The following is a 22,653-nucleotide window of genomic DNA, read 5'->3' on the forward strand; positions in this document are numbered from 1 at the left end:
GACAGAGTCACATCCTGGCCCTCCTGAGCTCAGACTTCCAGCCCTAACCCACCCCAGTTCTTGCTCCCAAAACCCTCTTTCCCCACTTAACCCATCTGTGTGTTTCAGCCCCACCCTCGCAGAAGACATACCTCCTCCTCTACCCCCCATAGTTAGGTCCTGGGCCACAGCTGGGGGGCTGGGGCCAGGAGGCAAGGGTCCACAGATGCTGGGATACCGAGCTCTCCAGGGCTGGAGTCTAGGACACTAGGTCTCTTGAAGTCCTGGAGGACCATCATGATGATCCCACAGGGATCTGGAAGTGGCATCCCTGAACCTAGGTGTGGGACTCAAAATAATTAGCCTGATGAACTCTCATGAGTAGCTTTTCCTTGGAAACTCCTGCTGTACCCAGGATTCACCCTTTAGTTGCCAGAGTATGTTGATGATGTTGGGGGGGCGGTTAGATGGGAAGGCTGGAGTGGTGGTCGGATATTGTGGGGAGGATCAGACCCAGGATGCAGCATCAGTTCTGGCAGGGGCAGACAGCAGGGTGCCCTCTCTCGGAGATCATCTCATGTATTTCCCCACTCTCCCTCTCTGTTTCCAAAGCCCAAGTTCCGTTCTCCATCTGACGAGGGTCTTTGGGGGACTGCGGATGAGGGGCAGCTGAGCCCAGGGGTACTGGTCCGCTGTGCCAGTGGGCCAACCCTCCCGCACACCCCAGCCTCCCGCAGCCACCCGAAGCCCCCACCTAACCGCTCATGCAGGTAACAAGGCAGGCTGGGGAACTTGGTGGGCATAGGTGGGGGTAGGGCAGGTCGGGGGGGTGATTTGGGGGCTGATTTTCCCCACCCCATCTCAGAAATTTCAAATGTGGAACCCAGCCCTCGGGAACATGACCAGCCCCCAATGTTGCCCCCCATGAAGGAAAAGATGAAGAGAAAGGTGAGGCCAGCTGTGCTGAGGACTCACACCGCTGATCGTGGCTGGGGATGCCTGGTCGGGGTTGCAGGGCTGAAGACTAATAATGATGACAGGTGACATTTGTTGAGCAACTCCTCTGTGCCAGACCCTGACCTCATGTCTTTACATGGTGTATACCTTCACAGATGGAGATAGATAGCACAGAAATAGATATTGTCCCCCATTTAAAAATGGGGGAAACTGAGGCACAGCGGGGTAAGTAGATTTCGAAGGTCATAAACCTTTGAGGAGGCAGAGGCAGGATATGAACCTTGGCAGTCCAGAGTCTTAACCAGGGCACCTTCCTGTCCCCTCCTCTCTTCTGCTGGATGGGCAGCTGCCCTGCCCCTATGGCCCACCCAGGGATGTGCCCTTCTCCTAAAGTTCTTCAATGGCTGCCCTCTCTGGATCCACAGCACGGCGGCCTTGACACACCACTCCACCAAAGGTGAGCATTCAGGAGATTCTGAGAGAATATGATGGGGATGGGGAGGGTCCTTAATGGAGGTGCAGATGCAGGGACAAGGGGAGGGTTTTAATGGGAGGGGGAGTTGAGGAGCACTGGCGGGGGCAGAGCTGGGGGTGACAGTTGGGTTTTAAGGATCAAAGATGGGTAGAGTGAAGATGAGTTTGAGAGTGAAAACCAGAAAAATTAGAGTTTGGAGGCCAGGAGTGTCAGATAAGGCAGAAAGGCCAGCGTTTGGGGTACAAGCCTAGGGACAGATGGACCCCATTTACCTCAGTTGGAGGTTAGTGGTAGAGAGGCTAAGATCAGCATATTGGGGTCAGGAGACTTAGGGATGGGAATGTAGCCAAAAGGGAAAGTATTTGGGGATAAAAGATGTGGAGACAAGGTCAGTGAAAGGTAAATGTTAAGGAAACAGTAATAGAATTTACTTTCTGTCACACTGGACAGAAAAAGCTATACGTCAGGGCATCTGAATTTGAGGATCAGTGTTGAGATAGGAGTATAATTTAGGGAGCAGACTGGTGAGAAGGGGGGATAGAATTTAGAGGGCTATTACGGGAGGCATGTTTAGTGTTGAGGTCAGAATTGAGGAGACAGAGGGTCAGGATTTGTGGGTTCAGAGATGGAAGAATAAGCAAAACGGGGGAGGTCAGAGGCTGGGGAAAATGAGACCGGCTCCAGGGGAAAGGTCAGGGTTTGAGTTCAGATTTGGGAAAACAGGGACTGGAAATGTCAGTGTTGGAGGCAAGTAGAGAATTGAGGGTCAGGGCTGGGAACAGAGTACCCGTGTTTGGGGTCAGATGAGGGGGCCTGGGAGGTCCTCGATGATGAGGCAGGTCCCAGCATCTTCATATCTGTTCCTCAAGACCAGCACTTACTCCTGGGAGCTGAGGAAGGCATTTTCATTCTGAACCGAAATGATCAGGGGGCCACGCTGGAGATGGTGAGGGCCAGGCAGCTCCGCGGGTGAGCCAAGGGTCGGAGGCTGGAATTGGGATTTTCTGGGGTCTTACAGGAGCTGTCTCCTCCTTGCTCTGCAGTTCTTTCTAGCCGGACTACCTGGGTGTACTCCATCAACAATGTCCTCATGTCTCTCTCAGGTCTGGCTGTGGGTTGGTTGGTATGGGTTGGAGTGGGGGGGTCAGATCTTAAGGAGTCAATGGTCAGGGTGTGGGACCTATCTGGGCACAGCTGAAAAAACACTTAGGATCCCCTTCCACAGAGCCCACAATTCAAATCCCAGCCACGTTTTCAATGTAGGACTTGGGGCAAGAGACTTTGGCTTCCCAAGCCTCTGTTTCCCCATCTGTAAAATGGGGCTCACAATACTGCCACCTCTCAAGTCAGTTTTGAGGTCATTCCTACAATGAGTTTGTCTTTACATTTCTTTGATGGTCATATGACAGTCCTTATCCCACACTTCACTAAACTAGATTGAGCGAGCTGTAGGTTAAAATTTTGTGTCATTGTTTTACAAAAGCTTTGTGTAAAAGAATTTCTCATTTGTGAGGAAACACCAAGCCAAATAGGATTTTTGAGCTCATTAATATCACATCCGGGATGAGAAACTTTTACAAAATCTCTAGGTATGTTTCTTCTTAAACTTTTGTAATATGTGTAACTTCACAAGACTGGTTAAGTGTCCATAGTTTCTCATGTGACTACAGGCGCCACTAGGTTTAGGAACGTACTTATTTTACTCACCATTGTTCACCAGAGCCAAGCACACTGCCTGGCATCTCGTGGGCATTTAAAATATGATAAGTGAGAAGCAAAGAAATACAGGTGCTTGAGATTTAAAGGCTTGGGCGTTTGAAAGGGATGGGGCCCAGGGAATGTTTGGGAAAAGCTGGGAGTGTGCAGTTCCCTATAACTTCCTGCTTCCCCTACCTACCCACACCCTGCAGGAAAGACCCTCCACCTGTATTCTCATAGCATCCTGGGCCTGCTGGAACGGAAAGAGGCCAGAGCAGGAATCCCCATTGCTCACATCAGTCCCCACCGGCTACTAGTAAGGTACGAGACCCCAGTGGTTCCACAGACCCCTCTAATATCTGATTCCTGCCCCTATCACCCACCCACCACACACTGATGCCTACCTTCTTCTGCAGGAAGAACATGGTCTCCACTAAGATCCAGGATACCAAAGGCTGCCAGGTGTGCTGTGTTGGTGAGCGAGAATCTCGTGGATATTCAGAGGGGAGCGGGGCCAGGGGCATGACTTGGACTGTAGCCACTGAAGAGGGTTGCAGAATTAAGGCAGGGTGTCCAGAGCCCGGGGAAAGATGTGTGGCCTTTGGGGGCGCGGGGCAGGGGAGACAGGATTGACCCTAACCCATCCTTCCCCACCTCCACAGCGGAGGGCGCTAGCTCCCGGGGCCCGTTCCTGTGTGGGGCATTGGAGACATCCGTGGTCCTGCTTCAGTGGTAGCAGCCCGTGAACAAGTTCCTGCTGGTCCGGATAGGGGGCCTGTAAGCACTGGGGACTTTGTCAGGTTCTGTGGCGGGGGCCTTCCACTCTTCTGCTGAGAGCTCTTTGAAGTCGGGCTTCCACCCGAGGTCTCTTCCCAATCTCCCCAAGAGCCTGCTCTCCTGGAGGCTCCTCCTTCTGAGGCCCTCCGGTTCTTTAAGCCCCGCCCTTCGCCCCGGGCCTAATTCTTCTTCAGGCCCTGTGCCCCGCCAGGTCTCTTAGGAGACCCTATTCAGGTTCTTGGAGCCTCTAAGGCTTTGGTGCCTCGGAGGCCACGCCCCCTGGGGGGCCCGGCATTTCTGTCACCAAGGCGGCACGCCCCCTAGTGGAAGCCACGCCCACTCTGAGACCACACCCCTCAACTTCTAAGCCCTCTGAAGCCTCAGCCCCTCAAGTTTCTAGGTGGCACCTCCCAAGACTGAGGGCTCCGGAAATCCTTCGGGAGCCCCAGGCCGACTCTCTTCCAAGGCCCCGCCCCTCACAGGCCCCGCCCCAAACCTCCTCTGAGTCCGCCCCTTCCCGAGCGGCCCGCAGCAGGTGCTCTTCCCGCTACCCACGCCTCTGCCGGTGTTCTCACTGCTGACCGGGCCAGGCTCCGAGCTGCCCGCCGTGTGCATCGGCGTGAGCCCCGGGCAGCCGGCGAAGTCGGTGTTCTTCCACGCCGTGCGCTTCGGCGCGCTCTCCTGCTGGCGGGGCGAGATGAGCGCAGGTGAGTGGGACAGGTCCTGGGAGGGGTGCGGCTTATCAGGTTAGCGGCGTTGGGTCTGGGTAGCTGGGCGGTGCTTAGCCTGAAGCGTAACTGGGAAGCGGGCTGAACTAAGAGGGGACTGGAGAACGTTGGGTATATATAACTGGTGAGATGGATGACGGGGAGGTGGAGAAGGAGGGTGTGAGGAACTCTGTGATGGGTGGGGTTTAGCCTGCTTGCCTGGGGATACAGAGGATGCCTAGCAGAGTATAGGGGAATGAGGTGGAATTGGACCTTGCACTTCCGCCTCTCCACCAGAGCCCAAGGGACCAGTACAAGTGACTCAGGTCGAGGTAGACAAGGTGACAGTCACTTCTGGATTTCTGATGTGCACCTCTGTCTCTGACCATCTCCCAGTCTCCACAAAGCTCAGGAAAGGAAGGAATTCATTAGGAAGTCCTAGGCGGGGAATCTGAGGCCCACAGAGGGGAAGTGACTCACATCACCAGCTGTCAGACCTGCTCTGTGCCCTCTCTGTCTGTGTCTATATTGTCCCCTCTGAATCTCTCTTTCTCAATGTGTCTGTTTTGCCACTTCTTGGTCTCTGCCCAGCTCGCTCCATGTCTGCCTCAGTTTGGATCTGTTTCTGATTTTCTGTCCCTGTCTCTGTCTCCCTCTGACTTTCCTCATTTTAACAAAGTCACATCACCTCCTGCTCAGAGCCCTCCAAGCCTTCCATTTCCCTCCAACAATGAGCCCAAATTTCGCATCACAGCACTCGAGTCTGATGCCCACAACCACCCCAGGCTGACCCACCTTCTCTCCACTCCGCCCACTTTGCCACTTTTCAGGCCCACCAGGCACTTTCCTACCTCCGGGCCTTTGCACTTGCTCATCTTGTTCACGTTGAGTGGGAATGCTCCCATCCTCAACCCCGTCACCTTCTCAGAGTTGCCTTCGCTGATCACCCAGTATGAAACGTCATACCCCTTCCTACACGTATTTCCTGTTGTCTTTTCTTGCTTTTGTTTTTTCTATTTATTCGCATCTCACATACTGTTTCTTTCTCCTTTTCTCTTGTCTACTGTCCGTATCCCCCACTGGAATATTCTCTCCACGAGGGTGGGGATCTCTGTCTCTATGTCCACAGCTGTGTCCCCATTGCCTACCTCGGCACCTGGCACACAGTAAATGTGTAGTCGGTTGAATGAATCTATCTCCCTCTGGCCTCTGGTTCCCTGTATCGCTGCCTCTCTCTTTTGCTGACCATTCCTTGTCCCCTCATGTTACCCCCTCCCCATGTGGTACGTGGTGTGGGTGGCAGCCAGGGGCTCCTGGGGCCAGGTTTCCTGGTCCCCATCTGACACCATGCCGGGGTGACCTTTGCAGTCACAGGCCGCCTGTCAGAGCTCCAGATCAGCTATGTCTGCCGGGAAGTGCTCCATGTGAGGGGATGCTTGGTGGGTCTGGGTGGGGGCAGGGCTCTGCTCACACCCCCAGAACACTCACAGCCCCACTCTCCATCCTCCTCCCCAGGGACTGGCCTATCTACACTCACAGAAGAAGATACACCGGGACATCAAGGTGATCTAGGGGCAGAAAAGTAGCCTTGGTGGGTGGGGCCTCTGGGAGATGGTAGTGGTATTTGGAGGGCTCAGGCAGTGTGTGACCAGGGAGCAGAGGCAGAGTTGGGCTGGCAGGAGGGAGGGGTGTCTGTGACAGCCTCTGATCCCCCAACTCTTCCCCAGGGAACCAACATCCCCATCAACGACCCTGGGGAGGTCAGACTGGGTGAGTGTGGCTGGTGGGGGTGGGGAGGGGGACTGGCTGGGAGCCAGAGGGGACAGGGACCCTAGGTCAGTATGTCTCTCCATCTGCCTCCAGCTGACTTTGGTATATCGGCCCAGATCGGGGCCAAACTGGCTCGACGCCTCTCTTTCATTGGGACACCCTACTGGTGAGGGGTGCCTGGCTGGCAGCCAGGGGTGGTGCGGGGTTGGTGGTGATGGGCAGCGGCTTCCCCCACCATGGATCTCTGGCAATCTCCATCCTGCCTTTTTGCCCTTCCTCTGCCTTTCTCTGTTGAGCGTTCTGTGTACTCTGTGGCTCTCCCTTGAGTTTTCCATTTCCCTAGGTCTTTCTGTGCATGTCTCCCCTCCACGTGTTTTTCTCAGTGTTTGTGTTGATTTTGATCCTGATCTCTGTCTCTCCATACCTATCCGTGGCTGTCTTTTCTGTCTGTTTCAGTCTGTGGCTCTCCCTGTCTCTTTGCCTCTCTCTGTCTATGTTTTCTAGTCTATCTCTGACTCTCTGTCTTTACCTCTCTCCGTGTTTACTTCTGTCTCTCTGCCTCTTTGTGTCTGCATCCAACTCTCTCTGTGTCCCATTCTCCGGCTCGCTCCCTGTCTCTCTCCTGTCCCCCCACCCCCTACCTAGGAGTCTCCCCTCCCCTTCATCATGTCACCCCTGGCTCTCTGAGGGTCTCTGCCCCTAGGATGGCTCCGGAAGTGGCGGCCGTGGCCCTGAAGGGGGGATACAACTAGCTGTGTGAAATCTGGTCTCTGGGCATCACAGACATGGAATTAGCCGAGCTACAGCCACCACTCTTTCACGTTCACCCTCTCAGGTAGGCAGATGTGGCAGGTCCCCTGGTCCCAGAGATCCCACTCGACTCTGACCCTGAACACCACCCCCGCCTGCTTCCCCACATCAAGACCCCCCTACAGGGGATCCCTCTCCCTTCGAGCCCAACCCGAGAACCTCAACCCAGAAAGCATTTTCTCCAGTCCACACCAGGAGCCCCCAGTGCAGGGAGTCCTGCCTTGAGGCTCCCCCGAACCCTCTGCAACTCTGTAACATGATGAGCAGCATCCCCTGGAAGTGGCGTCCTATGCATCGTAAAACATACCCCTCATTCTCCTCCTAACCCTCACTGCTCTCTCCTGACCACAGTGCCATCGGGGGTCCCTCACATCGTGAGATCTGACCTCCACAGAGAAGTCTGAATCCCATGTTCTGTCCTTGCTTTCTAGAATTCTCTTCCTCATGACCAAGAGTGGCTATCAGCCTCCTCGGCTAAAGGAAAAAGGCAAATGGTAGGAGAGAGTCATGGGAAGGCGGGGGAGAGAGGGCAGAGTCAGGGCTGATGGTCTGATGGGAGGGTCTCTGGTCCCCTCAGCCCAGAACTTGCCTTTTGGGGGGGTTATTTATTTATTTATTTACTTTTAGAGGAGGGGGTTGAACCTAGGGCTTCCTGCATGCTAAGCATGCGCTCTAACACTTGAACTGTACCCTCCCCCAGTACTTGCCTTTTTCTTCCCAAGGTCGGCTGCCTTCCACATCTTCTTCAAAGTCACCCTCACCAAGAGCGCCAAGAAATGACCTGGCGCCACCAAGATGCTCAGTGTAAACCTCCCCTCCCTGAGCAGCCTTCCCAAACTCACCCCCTGTGAGAACCCCCCCAGGGCCTCCCTCGGCTCCCTAGAACACTGATGATTTTATTCCACAGAACGCCTATGGCCCTTTCAAAGTCCCTGCTCCCTCTGAAATCCCCAGGGCTCCGCCTTCCAAGACCCTCCAAATTGTACCCCAGAACTTTCCCCCAAGATATGCTGAGTTCTAAAACCTCACAAGTTGCCAACGGCTTCAGGACCCATTCCTGGGGGTTCTCTGGAATTCCAGGGGACACCCGAGACACCTCTGGAATTCTCCAACTTCTCTAAATTCGTCTGATCCCTTCAGACACCTCAGAATCCCCCAGGTGGCAGCTGCCCAGACTTCCCCGCCTTCTTCCTCTATTGGCACCTTCACCGCCAGATTCCCTTAGATGGGTTCTCAAGCCCCTGTGCCAGCCCTCTCCCTGCAGCCCAGCCCTCTGTCTGCTGACCGCCTCCTCCTCCCACCCCCAGCACCGACTGTTGTCCCAGCCTGGGCTAAACAGAGGCCTGATCCTAGAGCTTCTTGACAAACTGAGGAACCCAGGGAAGGGGGCAGCTGTTGGCGAGATTGAAGATGAGGAGCCTGAGGTGAGTGGGCCTTGCTTGGATGACAAAAGCACTGGACGGTCCCCACCTTTGCTCAGGCTGCTCCCCTGCCTGGGGTGTCCCCTTGTTGCCTCTCTTAGAAGGAGAAAAGCCAGGGAGCATGGGGGGCTTGGCACAGAGCTGGGGGCACAGAGGTTACGGGAGAGCCGAGGGCTCCAGACTGGGCTGCTGGAGGCCGGTGGGCCTGACGCGGCTGCCGCTCTGCCCAGCTACCCCCCGCCATCCCTCGGCGGATCTGATCCACCCATCGATCCAGCTCTGTGGGGATCCCAGTTGCGAACTGCTGTCGTCAGTAGAGAATCCTTAAGCTTTGGAGACCCTTGTAATCCCCTCATCAGATTGCCAGAGACCCCAGAGATCCTCCTCACTTCTAAACAGACCCTCAGAGGCCCCCCATTACCATCTGATCCCACAAGAGGCCCCAGAGAACCTCATCTACAAAATGATTCTAGAGACCCCTACCTCTCCACTCTGCACACGGAACCCATAAAATTTCCTATAACCACCAGGACTCCCAGAGACCTCAGAAACCTTATTCTGATCCCAGATACCCAAGTGGAATCTAAAAACAAACACTCTATAACCATGTTGAGCCCCCATCGCCCTGATCACAAATCTTGACCCCAAAATGAGACCCCTGTAAACCAAGATCCCTCCCCTGAAGGGACAGCTCCAGTCCTAAGATCCTGGCTGCAGACCACACCCACACCCCAGTTCTATTCTTTCTATTCCCGAATCCATGTCCCCAGCTCACTGTGTGTCACCTGCATACCACCCCACCCCAAACCCCATGGCGGCACATAGAGTTCATGATGCTCAGAGGCATGTAGTCCAGACCCACAGCTGACAAGGTGAGATGCCTCCCCACTGCCCCGCCGCCCTCCCCTACCCCTGGGCCACTGCTGACCCTTTCCTATCCCACAGGCTCGCTTACAACCCCCTGGAGGCTTCAAGAGCAGCAGTCCTAGGTCAGGGACCCTCAGCGTGGGAGGGGGGCTGGGATATGTGTGGGGACCGCCCGAGGCTCATGCCTGTCCCTCCTCAGGAGGAACCTGTCAGAGTCCGAAGATGACTACGACAACGTGGACATGTGAGAGAGTGCCACAGACCCCACCAAGCCCCACCATCCATGACCCCAACCTCAGCCCCTGCTTTCCTTCCACCACTCAGCCGTGACCCCTGGCTGGACACTCAGTACCCACACCTACCTTCACCCTAACCCTGACCCTCCCAGACCAGCCCCCACTCTCCTCCCCACCAACCCTTCACCCCTAACCTCACCCCAACTCAACCCTGGAGCCCCTGCCACATCCTAGTACCCAGCACTCACGTCATTCACTGATTCATGTCTGGCTGCTTCTCCAGACTGAGCTCCTCGACAGCAGGAGCCCTGCCTGCTCTCGCACTGTTGAAGCCTAGCATTGTGCTGGCACACACTCTGTAGACTTCTTTGTGAATGTATGAATGAATGAATGAATGAATGAACAAATGAATGGGTAAACTGATTTTTCTCTTCCTTCCCCAGGCCTGTGGTAGTGGAGACACGCCCAGCAGATGATCCTACTGCCCCCAGCAACCTCTATATCCAGGAATGAGTCCCTGGGGTTGAGGGTGTGTGTTAGGAATCAGTCTCTGTACACCCTCCCCTCCACAGTGGACACAATATTGTGGTCATGATATGCCTGTGTCTCCCAATAAACGTGATTTTACCCTCTGCTGTCATCTTGGATTTCTGGGGGAAGGGGAGGAGTGCCGAATTCCTGGATGCCTACTGACGCCCCCCAAATTTCAATGATCCAGTACAACATCAGGGAAGTAGCACAGACTTTATTTCTACAGCACATGGTCACCTCTCCCCAAGCAGACTTGGGAGGAGGGATTTGGGGACTAAGTGGCTTGCTGTAAGAATAAGGCACTTGAAGTGGGAGTGAAGGGCCACCTGTGGGTGTCTCAGCTAAGCTGGTCCTCATACAGCTTGTGGAAACAATCACCAGCAGGGAAGAAATCCCAACATCTCTCTTGGTACAGACCAGCCCCCACTCTCCTCCCCACCAACCCTTGACCCCTAACCTCACCCCAACTCAACCTTGGACCCCCTGCCACATCCAAGTCCCCAGCTCCTCCTAGATGTTGCTCCAACACCCAGACCTCAACTGCAGCCATAACCCCCAACCCCTGACCTCATCTTTCTTTATCTTCTCACCCAAACTCAGACTGAATCTCAGCCCCTGGGAATTCTGCCCCCTCCAGACCCTCAGTCCCAGAACTCAACCTCAACCCCAGGAATCAACCCAGGTCCCCATCTCTCTCAGCCACAGGCCTGCGGGAGATCCATTCCACACATCTCGTCTGTAGTAGGCTCCCATGCGTCATGACCGGCACCAAGGGAGAACCCGACCACCAGGAGCTCATAGGACCTGTGTTACTAGGTGGTTGTGATGATGCAGAGACCTAATGCAATATAAACACTGATATCCAAGTGTTGCTGTTACTATGATTGTCATGGTTATTAGTCCTTTCACCCTCAGCTCCAGCCCAGACACAGTCAAATCCTGGCCATCATGAGCTCAGACTTCCAGCCCTACCCCAACCCAGTTCTTGCTCCCAAAACCCTCTTTCCCCACTTAACCCATCTGTGTGTTTCAGCCCCACCCTCGCAGAAGACATACCTCCTCCTCTACCCCCCATAGTTAGGTCCTGGGCCACAGCTGGGGGGCTAGGTCCAGGAGGCAAGGGTCCACAGATGCTGGGATACCGAGCTCTCCAGGGCTGGAGTCTAGGACACTAGGTCACTTGAAGTCCTGGAGGACCATCATGATGATCCCACAGGGATCTGGAAGTGGGATCCCTGAACCTAGGTGTGGGACTCAAAATAATTAGCCTGATATACACTCATCAGTAGTTTTTCCTTGGAAACTCCTGCTGTACCCAGGTTTCACCCTTTATTTGCCAGAATATGTTGATGTTGTTGGGGGGGCGGTTAGATGGGAAGGCTGGAGTGGTGGTCGGATATTGTGGGGAGGGTCAGACCCAGGATGAAGCATCAGTTCTGGCAGGGGCATACTGCAGGGTGCCCTCTCTCAGAGATCATCTCATGTATTTTCCCACACTCCCTCTCTGTTTCCAAAGCCCAAGTTCCGTTCTCCATCTGTCGAGGGTCCTGGGGAGACTGCGGATGAGGGGCAGCTGAGCCCAGGAGTACTGGTCCACTGTGCCAGTGGGCCTCCCGCCACACACCCCAACTTAAGCCTCCCGCAGTCACCCGAAGCCCCCACCTAACCGCTCATGCAGGTAACAGGGCAGGCGGGGGTAGGAGGTGGGCAGATGTGGGGGTTGCGCAGAGCAGGGTGTGCTTTGGGGGCTGACTTTCCCCACCCCATCTCAGAACCTTCACTCTGGAACCCAGCCCTCCGGGAGCCTGACCAGCCCCCGCTGTTGCCCCCCATGAAGGAAAAGATGAAGAGAAAGGTGAGGCCAGCTGTGCTGAGGACTCACACCTCTGATCGGGGCTGGGGATGCCTGGTTGGGGTTGCGGGGCTGAAGACTAATAATGATGACAGGTGACATTTGTTGAGCAACTCCTCTGTGCCAGACACTGACCTCATGTCTTTACATGATATATGCCTTCACAGATGGAGTTAGATAGCACAGAGTTAGACATTGTCTCCCATTTCAAAATGGGGAAACTGAGGCACAGCGGGGTAAGTAGATTTCGAAGGTCATAAACCTTTGAGGAGGCAGAGGCAGGATATGAACCTTGGCTCTCCAGAGTCTTAACCAGGGCACCTTCCTGTCCCCTCCTCTCTTCTGCTGGATGGGCTGCTGCTCTGCCCCTATGGCCCCCCCAGGGTTGTGCCCTTCTCCTAAAGTTGTTCAATGGCTGCCCTCTCCGGATCCACAGCACGGCGGCTTCGACACACCCCTCCAACAAATGTGAGCATTCAGGAGAGTCTCAGAGTATGTGATGGGGATGGGGAGGGTCCTTAATGGAGGTACAGATGCAGAGACAAGGGGAGGGTCTTAATGGGGTTGGAGTGGACGAGCTGTGTTGGGGGCAGAGCCAGGGGTGACAGTTGGGGTTTAAGGATCAAAGATGGGTAGAGTGAAGATGAGTTTGAGAGTGAAAACCAGAAAAATTAGAGTTTGGAGGCCAGGAGTGTCAGATAAGGCAGAAAGGCCAGCGTTTGGAGTACAAGCCTAGGGACAGATGGACCCCATTTACCTCAGTTGGAGGTTAGTGGCAGAGAGGCGAAGATCAGCATTATGGGGTCAGGAGTTTTAGGGATTAGAATGTAGCCGAAAGGGAAAGTATTTGGGGATCAAAGATGTGGAGACAAGGTCAGTGAAGGGTAAACGTTAAGGAAACAGTATTAGAATTTACTTTCTGTCACACTGGACAGAAAAAGCTATACGTCAGGGCATCTGAATTTGAGGATCAGTGTTGAGATAGGAGTAGCATTTAGGGAGCAAACTGGTGAGAAGGGGGGATAGAATTTAGAGGGCTATTACGGGAGGCATGTTTAGTGTTGAGGTCAGAATTGAGGAGACAGAGGGTCAGGATTTGTGGGTCAGAGATGGAAGAACCAGCAGAACGGGGGAGGTCAGAGGCTGGGGAGAATGAGACCGGCTCCAGGGAACAGGTCAGGGTTTGAGTTCAGATTTGGGAAAACAGGGACTGGAAATGTCAGTGTTGGAGGCAAGTAGAGAATTGAGGGTCAGGGCTGGGAACAGAGTACCCGTGTTTGGGGTCAGATGAGGGGGCCTGGGAGGTCCTCGATGATGAGGCAGGTCCCAGCATCTTCATAGCTGTTCCCCAAGACCAGCACTTACTCCTGGGAGCTGAGGAAGGCATTTTCATTCTGAACCGAAATGATCTGGAGGCCACGCTGGAGATGGTGAGGGCCAGGCGGCACCGCGGGTGAGCCAAGGGTGGGAGGCTGGAACTGGGAGGTGCTGGTGTCTTACAGGAGCTGTCTCCTCCATCGTCTGCAGCTCTCTTCTAGCCCGACTACCTTGGTGTTCTCCATCAACAATGTCCTCATGTCTCTCTCAGGTCTGGCTGTGGATTGGTAGGGATGGGTTGGGGTGGGGGGTCAGAACTTAAGGAGTCAATGGTCAGGGTGTGGGAGCTAGCTGGGCACAGCTGAAAAAAACACTTAGGATCCCCTACCACAGAGCCCACAATTCAAATCCCAGCCACGTTTTCAATGTAGGACTTGGGGCAAGAGACTTTGGCTTCCCAAGCCTCTGTTTCCCCATCTGTACAATGGGGCTCACAATACTGCCACGTCTCAAGTCAGTTTTGAGGTCATTCCTACAGTGAGTTAGTCTTTACATTTCTTTGATGGTCATATGACAGACCTTATCCCACATTTTATTAACTAGAGTGAGTGAGCTGTACGTTAAAATTTTGTGTCATTGTTTTAGAAACGCTTTGTGTAAAGAATTTCTCATTTGTGAGGAAACACCAAGCCAGATAGGATTTGTGAGCTCATTAATATCACATGTGGGATGAGAAACTTTTACAGAATCTCTAGGTATGTTTCTTCTTAAACTTTTGTAATATGTGTAACTTCAGCTGACTGGTTAAGTGTCCATAGTTTCTCATGTGACTACAGGCACCACTAGGGTTAGGAACATACTTATTTTAGGCACCATTGTTCACCAGAGCCAAGCACACTGCCTGGCCTCCCGTGGGCATTTAAAATATGTTAAGTGAGAAGCGAAGAAATACAGGTGCTTGAGATTTAAAGCGTTGGGCATTTCAAAGGAATGTGGCCCAGGGAAGGGATGGGGAAAGCTGGGAGTGTGCATTGCCCTATAAATTACTGCTTCCCCTAAATACACACACCCTGCAGGAAAGACCCCCCTCCTATATTCTCATAGCATCCTGGGCTTGCTGGAACGGAAAGAGGCCAGAGCAGGAAGCCCCAGTGCTCACATCAGTCCCCACCGGCTCCTAGCAAGGTACGAGACCCCAGTGGAACCACAGAACCCTCTAATATCTGATTCCTGCCCCCAACCCCCACCCCCACCCCGACTCACGCCTACCTTGTTCTGCAGGAAGAACATGGTCTCCACTAAGATCCAGGATACCAAAGGCTGCCAGGCGTGCTGTGTGGGTGAGCGAGAATCTCGTGGATATTCAGAGGGGAGCGGGGCCAGGGGCATGACTTGGACTTTAGCCACTGAAGAGGGTTGCAGAATTAAGGCAGGGTGTCCAGAGCCCGGGGAAAGATGTGTGGCCTTTGGGGGCGCGGGGCAGGGGAGACAGGATTGACCCTAACCCATCCTTCCCCACCTCCACAGCGGAGGGCGCTAGCTCCGGGGGCCCGTTCCTGTGTGGGGCATTGGAGACATCCGTGGTCCTGCTTCAGTGGTAGCAGCCCGTGAACAAGTTCCTGCTGGTCCGGATAGGGGGCCTGTAAGCACTGGGGACTTTGTCAGGTTCTGTGGCGGGGGCCTTCCACTCTTCTGCTGAGAGCTCTTTGAAGTCGGGCTTCCACCCGAGGTCTCTTCCCAATCTCCCCAAGAGCCTGCTCTCCTGGAGGCTCCTCCTTCTGAGGCCCTCCGGTTCTCTAAGCCCCGCCCTTCGCCCCGGGCCTAATTCTTCTTCAGGCCCTGTGCCCCGCCAGGTCTCTTAGGAGACCCTATTCAGGTTCTTGGAGCCTCTAAGACTTTGGTGCCTCGGAGGCCACGCCCCCTGGGGGGCCCGGCCTTGCTGTCACCAAGGCGGCACGCCCCCTAGTGGAAGCCACGCCCACTCTGAGACCACACCCCTCAACTTCTAAGCCCTCTGAAGCCTCAGCCCCTCAAGTTTCTAGGTGGCACCTCCCAAGACTGAGGGCTCCGGAAATCCTTCGGGAGCCCCAGGCCGACTCTCTTCCAAGGCCCCGCCCCTCACAGGCCCCGCCCCAAACCTCCTCTGAGTCCGCCCCTTCCCGAGCGGCCCGCAGCAGGTGCTCTTCCCGCTACCCACGCCTCTGCCGGTGTTCTCACTGCTGACCGGGCCAGGCTCCGAGCTGCCCGCCGTGTGCATCGGCGTGAGCCCCGGGCAGCCGGCGAAGTCGGTGTTCTTCCACGCCGTGCGCTTCGGCGCGCTCTCCTGCTGGCGGGGCGAGATGAGCGCAGGTGAGTGGGACAGGTCCTGGGAGGGGTGCGGCTTATCAGGTTAGCGGCGTTGGGTCTGGGTAGCTGGGCGGTGCTTAGCCTGAAGCGTAACTGGGAAGCGGGCTGAACTAAGAGGGGACTGGAGAACGTTGGGTATATATAACTGGTGAGATGGATGACGGGGAGGTGGAGAAGGAGGGTGTGAGGAACTCTGTGATGGGTGGGGTTTAGCCTGCTTGCCTGGGGATACAGAGGATGCCTAGCAGAGTATAGGGGAATGAGGTGGAATTGGACCTTGCACTTCCGCCTCTCCACCAGAGCCCAAGGGACCAGTACAAGTGACTCAGGTCGAGGAAGACAAGGTGATGGTCACTTCTGGATTTCTGATGTGCACCTCTGTCTCTGACCATCTCCCAGTCTCCACAAAGCTCAGGAAAGGAAGGAATTCATTAGGAAGTCCTAGGCGGGGAATCTGAGGCCCACAGAGGGGAAGTGACTCACATCACCAGCTGTCAGACCTGCTCTGTGCCCTCTCTGTCTGTGTCTATATTGTCCCCTCTGAATCTCTCTTTCTCAATGTGTCTGTTTTGCCACTTCTTGGTCTCTGCCCAGCTCACTCTTTGTCTGCCTCAGTTTGGATCTGTGTCTTATTTTCTGTCCCTGACTCTGTCTCCCTCTGACTTTCCTCATTTTAACAAAGTCACATCACCTCCTGCTCAGAGCCCTCCAAGCCTTCCATTTCCCTCCAACAATAAGCCCAAATTTCGCATCACAGCACTCGAGTCTGATGCCCACAACCACCCCAGGCTGACCCACCTTCTCTCCACTCCACCCACTTTGCCACTTTCCAGGCCCACCAGGCACTTTCCTACCTCCGGGCCTTTGCACTTGCTCATCTTGTTCACGTTGAGTGGGAATGCTCCCATCCTCAACCCCGTCACCTTCTCAGAGTTGCTTAGCTGTTCACCCAGTATGAAACGTCATACCCCTTCCCACACGTATTTCCTGTTGTATTTTCTTCCTTTTGTTTTTTTCTATTTATTCGCATCTCACATACTGTTTCTTTCACCTATATCTCTTGTCTACTGTCCGTATCCCCCACTGGAATATTCTCTCCACGAGGGTGGGGATCTCTGTCACTGTGTCCACAGCTGTGTCCGCATTGCCTACCACGGCGCCTGGCACACAGTAAATGTGTAGTCTGTTGAATAAATCTATCTCCTTCTGGCCTCTGGTTCCCTGCATTGCTGCCTCTCTTTTCCTGACCATTCCTTGTCACCTCCTGTTACTCCCTCCCCATGTGGTACGTAGTGTGGGTGGCAGTCAGGGGCTCCTGGGGCCAGGTTTCCTGGTCCCCATCTGACACCCTGCCGGTGTGACCTTTGCAGTCACAAGCCCCCAGTCAGAGATCCAGATCAGCTATATCTGCTGGGAAGTGCTCCAGGTGAGGCGATGTTTGGTGGGTTAGGGAGGGGGGAGGCGATGCTTGGTGGGTTTGTGTGGGGGCAGGTCTCTGCTCAGACCCGCAGAACACTCACAGCCCCCCTCTCCATCCTCCTCCCCAGTGACTGGCCTATCTACACTCACAGAAGAAGATACACCGGGACATCAAGGTGATCTAGGGGCAGAAAAGTAGCCTTGGTGGGTGGGGCCTCTGGGAGATGGCAGTGGTATTTGGAGGGCTCAGACGGTGTGTGACCAGGGAGCAGAGGCAGAGTTGGGCTGGCAGGAGGGAGGGGTGTCTGTGACAGCCTCTGATCCCCCAACTCTTCCCCAGGGAGCCAACATCCCCATCAACGACCCTGGGGAGGTCAGACTGGGTGAGTGTGGCTGGTGGGGGTGGGGAGGGGGACTGGCTGGGAGCCAGAGGGGACAGGGACCGTAGGTCAGTATGTCTCTCCTTCTGCCTCCAGCTGACTTTGGTATATCGGCCCAGATCGGGGCCACACTGGCTCGACGCCTCTCTTTCATTCGGACACCCTACAGGTGAGGGGTGCCTGGCTGGCAGCCAGGGGTGGTGCGGGGTTGGTGGTGGTGGGCAGCGGCTTTCCCCACCATGGATCTCTGGCAATCTCCATCCTGCCTTTTTGCCCTTCCTCTGCCTTTCTCTGTTGAGCGTTCTGTGTACTCTGTGGCTCTCCCTTGAGTTTTCCTTTTCCCTAGGTCTTTCTGTGCATGTCTCCCCTCCACGTGTTTTTCTCAGTGTTTGTGTTGATTTTGATCCTGATCTCTGTCTCTCCATACCTATCCGTGGCTGTCTTTTCTGTCTGTTTCAGTCTGTGGCTCTCCCTGTCTCTTTGCCTCTCTCTGTCTATGTTTTCTAGTCTATCTCTGACTCTCTGTCTTTACCTCTCTCCGTATTTATTTCTGTCTCTCTGCCTCTTTGTGTCTGCATCCAACTCTCTCTGTGTCCCATTCTCCGGCTCGCTCCCTGTCTCTCTCCTGTCCCCCCACCCCCTACCTAGGAGTCTCCCCTCCCCTTCATCATGTCACCCCTGGCTCTCTGAGGGTCTCTGCCCCTAGGATGGCTCCGGAAGTGGCGGCCGTGGCCCTGAAGGGGGGATACAACGAGCTGTGTGACATCTGGTCTCTGGGCATCACAGCCATGGAATTAGCCGAGCTACAGCCACCACTCTTTCACGTTCACCCTCTCAGGTAGGCAGATGTGGCAGGTCCCCTGGTCCCAGAGATCCCACTCGACTCTGACCCTGAACACCACCCCCGCCTGCTTCCCCACATCAAGACCCCCCTACAGGGGATCCCTCTCCCTTCGAGCCCAACCCGAGAACCTCAACCCAGAAAGCATTTTCTCCAGTCCACACCAGGAGCCCCCAGTGCAGGGAGTCCTGCCTTGAGGCTCCCCCGAACCCTCTGCAACTCTGTAACATGATGAGCAGCATCCCCTGGAAGTGGCGTCCTGTGCATCGTAAAACCTACCCCTCATTCTCCTCCTGACCCTCACTGCTCTCTGCTGACCTCAGTGCCATCGGGGGTCCCTCACATCGTGAGATCTGACCTCCACTGAGAAGTCTGAATCCCATGTTCTGTCCTTGCTTTCTAGAATTCTCTTCCTCATGACCAAGAGTGGCTATCAGCCTCCTCGGCTAAAGGAAAAAGGCAAATGGTAGGAGAGAGTCATTGGAAGGCGGGGGAGAGAGGGCAGAGTCAGGGCTGATGGTCTGATGGGAGGGTCTCTGGTCCCCTCAGCCAAGAACTTGCCTTTTGGGGGGGTTATTTATATATTTATTTACTTTTAGAGGAGGGGGTTGAACCTAGGGCTTCCTGCATGCTAAGCATGCGCTCTGATACTTGAACTGTACCCTCCCCCAGTACTTGCCTTTTTCTTCCCAAGGTCGGCTGCCTTCCACATCTTCGTCAAAGTCACCCTCACCAAGAGCGCCAAGAATTGACCTGGCGCCACCAAGATGCTCAGTGTAAACCTCCCCTCCCTGAGCAGCCTTCCCAGACTCACCCCCTGTGAGAACCCCCCCAGGGCCTCCCTCGGCTCCCTAGAACACTGATGATTTTATTCCACAGAACGCCTATGGCCCTTTCAAAGTCCCTGCTCCCTCTGAATTCCCCAGGGCTCCGCCTTCCAAGACCCTCCAAATTGTACCCCAGACCCTTCCCCCAAGATATGCTGAGTTCTAAAACCTCACAAGTTGCCAACGGCTTCAGGACCCATTCCTGGGGGTTCTCTGGAATTCCAGGGGACACCCGAGACACCTCTGGAATTCTCCAACTTCTCTAAATTCGTCTGATCCCTTCAGACACCTCAGAATCCCCCAGGTGGCAGCTGCCCAGACTTCCCCGCCTTCTTCCTCTATTGGCACCTTCACCGCCAGATTCCCTTAGATGGGTTCTCAAGCCCCTGTGCCAGCCCTCTCCCTGCAGCCCAGCCCTCTGTCTGCTGACCGCCTCCTCCTCCCACCCCCAGCACCGACTGTTGTCCCAGCCCGGGCTAAACAGAGGCCTGATCCTAGAGCTTCTTGACAAACTGAGAAACCCAGGGAAGGGGGCAGCTGTTGGCGAGATTGAAGATGAGGAGCCTGAGGTGAGTGGGCCTTGCTTGGATGACAAAAGCACTGGACGGTCCCCACCTTTGCTCAGGCTGCTCCCCTGCCTGGGGTGTCCCCTTGTTGCCTCTCTTAGAAGGAGAAAAGCCAGGGAGCATGGGGGGCTTGGCACAGAGCTGGGGGCACAGAGGTTACGGGAGAGCCGAGGGCTCCAGACTGGGCTGCTGGAGGCCGGTGGGCCTGACGCGGCTGCCGCTCTGCCCAGCTACCCCCCGCCATCCCTCGGCGGATCTGATCCACCCATCGATCCAGCTCTGTGGGGATCCCAGTTGCGAACTGCTGTCGTCAGTAGAGAATCCTTAAGCTTTGGAGACCCTTGTAATCCCCTCATCAGATTGCCAGAGACCCCAGAGATCCTCCTCACTTCTAAACAGACCCTCAGAGGCCCCCCATTACCATCTGATCCCACAAGAGGCCCCAGAGAACCTCATCTACAAAATGATTCTAGAGACCCCTACCTCTCCGCTCTGCACACGGAACCCATAAAATTTCCTATAACCACCAGGACTCCCAGAGACCTCAGAAACCTTGTTCTGATCCCAGATACCCAAGTGGAATCTAAAAACAAACACTCTAAAACCATGTTGAGCCCCCATCGCCCTGATCACAAATCTTGACCCCAAAATGAGACCCCTGTAAACCAAGATCCCTCCCCTGAAGGGACAGCTCCAGTCCTAAGATCCTGGCTGCAGACCACACCCACACCCCAGTTCTATTCTTTCTATTCCCGAATCCATGTCCCCAGCTCACTGTGTGTCACCTGCATACCACCCCACCCCAAACCCCATGGCGGCACATAGAGTTCATGATGCTCAGAGGCATGTAGTCCAGACCCACAGCTGACAAGGTGAGATGCCTCCCCACTGCCCCGCCGCCCTCCCCTACCCCTGGGCCACTGCTGACCCTTTCCTATCCCACAGGCTCGCTTACAACCCCCTGGAGGCTTCAAGAGCAGCAGTCCTAGGTCAGGGACCCTCAGCGTGGGAGGGGGGCTGGGATAGGTGTGGGGACCGCCCGAGGCTCATGCCTGTCCCTCCTCAGGAGGAACCTGTCAGAGTCCGAAGATGACTACGACAACGTGGACATGTTAGAGAGCGCCACAGACCCCACCAAGCCCCACCATCCATGACCCCAACCTCAGCCCCTGCTTTCCTTCCACCACTCAGCCGTGACCCCTGGCTGGACACTCAGTACCCACACCTACCTTCACCCTAACCCTGACCCTCCCACACCAGCCCCCACTCTCCTCCCCACCAACCTTTCACCGCTAACCTCACCCCAACTCAACCCTGGAGCCCCTGCCACATCCTAGTACCCAGCACTCACGTCATTCACTGATTCATGTTGGGCTGCTGCTCCAGACTGACCTCCTCGACAGCAGGAGCCCTGCCTGCTCTCGCACTGCTGAAGCCCAGCATTGTGCTGGCACACGCTCTGTAGACTCTTTGTGAATATATGTATGAATGAAGGAATGAATGAATTAACAAATGAATGAGTAAACAGATTTTTCTCTTCCTTCCCCAGGCCTGTGGTAGTGGAGACACGCCCAGCAGATGATCTACTGCCCCCAGCAACCTCTATATCCAGGAATGAGTCACTGGGTTTCGGAGTGGGTGTTAGGAATCAGTCTCTGCACCCCCTCCCCTCCCCAGTGGACACAATATAGTGGTCATGACATGCCTGTGTCTCCCAATAAACGTGATTTTAGCTTCTGCTGTCATCTTGGTTTTCTGTGGTGAGGGGAGGAGGGCCGAATTCCTGGATGCCTACTGACCCCGCCTCCAAATTCAACGATCCAGTACAACATCAGGGATGCAGCACAGACATTATTTCTACAGCACATGGTCACCTCTCCCCCAGCGGCCTTGGGAGGAGGGATTTGGGGACTAAGGGGCTTGCTCTAAGCATAAGGCATTTGAAGTGGGAGTGAAGGGCCAGCTGTGGGTGTCTCAGCTAAGCTGGTCCTCATACTGCGTGCGGAAACAATCACCAGCAGGGAAGAAATCCCAACATCTCTCTTGGTAGAGACCAGCCACCACGTTCCTCCCCACCAACCCTTCACCCCTAACCTCACCGCAACTCAACCCTGGAGCCCCTGCCACATCCCAGTCCCCAGCTCCTCCTAGATGTTGCTCCAACACCCAGACCTCAACTGCAGCCATAAACCTCAACCACTGGCCCTCATCTTTCTTCATCTTCTCACCCAAACTCACACTGAACCTCAGCCCCTGGGAATTCTGCCCCCTCCAGACCCTCAGGCCCAGAACTCAACCTCAACCCCAGGAGTCAACCCAGGCCCCCATCTCCCTCAGACCCAGGCCTGGGGGAGATCCATTCCACACATCTCATCTGTAATAGGCTCCCATGCGGCATGCCCGGCACCAAGTGAGAACCCGACCCCCAGGAGCTCATAGGACCTGTGTTACTAGGTGGCTGTGATGATGCAGAGACCTAATGCACTGTCAACACTGATATCCAAGTGTTGCTGTTACTATGATCGTCATGGTTATTAGTCCTTTCACCCTCAGCTCCAGCCCAGACAGAGTCAAATCCTGGCCCTAGTGAGCTCAGACTTCCAGCCCTAACCCACCCCAGTTCTTGCTCCCAAAACCCTCTTCCCCCACTTAACCCATCTGTGTGTTACAGCCCCACCCTCGCAGAAGACATACATCCTCCTCTACCCCCCAAAGTTAGGTCCTGGGCCACAGCTGGGGGACTGGGGCCAGGAGGCAAGGGTCCACAGATGCTGGGATACCGAGCTCTCCAGGGCTGGAGTCTAGGACACTAGGTCTCTTGAAGTCCTGGACGACCATCATGATGATCCCACTGGGATCTGGAAGTGGCATCCCTGA

General features: G+C 55.0%; 1 protein-coding gene across 1 annotated transcript; it reads left to right on the forward strand.

Annotated features, from left to right (window-relative positions):
• Window positions 1-903: 903 nt before the first annotated feature.
• On the forward strand, window positions 904-20,930 carry LOC135320979 (mitogen-activated protein kinase kinase kinase kinase 1-like). The gene is given in 36 exon segments (XM_064484201.1): window positions 904-927; window positions 1,330-1,393; window positions 2,455-2,514; window positions 3,322-3,430; window positions 3,526-3,584; window positions 5,962-6,017; window positions 6,109-6,156; window positions 6,321-6,363; window positions 6,457-6,529; window positions 7,067-7,198; window positions 7,605-7,667; window positions 7,896-7,977; window positions 8,481-8,597; window positions 8,825-8,903; window positions 9,408-9,466; window positions 9,540-9,583; window positions 9,661-9,705; window positions 11,262-11,304; window positions 11,745-11,841; window positions 11,844-11,906; window positions 12,001-12,083; window positions 12,464-12,548; window positions 13,434-13,510; window positions 13,608-13,668; window positions 14,474-14,582; window positions 14,679-14,737; window positions 14,925-15,039; window positions 15,562-15,746; window positions 16,044-16,090; window positions 17,503-17,545; window positions 17,639-17,711; window positions 18,249-18,380; window positions 18,787-18,849; window positions 19,620-19,779; window positions 20,722-20,765; window positions 20,843-20,930. Coding segments are annotated over 36 exon segments (2,784 nt in total).
• The last annotated feature ends 1,723 nt before the right edge of the window (window positions 20,931-22,653 follow it).

The sequence above is a fragment of the Camelus dromedarius genome, unplaced genomic scaffold, assembly GCF_036321535.1.
Source record: "Camelus dromedarius isolate mCamDro1 unplaced genomic scaffold, mCamDro1.pat HAP1_SCAFFOLD_45, whole genome shotgun sequence".
Lineage (NCBI taxonomy): Eukaryota > Metazoa > Chordata > Mammalia > Artiodactyla > Camelidae > Camelus > Camelus dromedarius.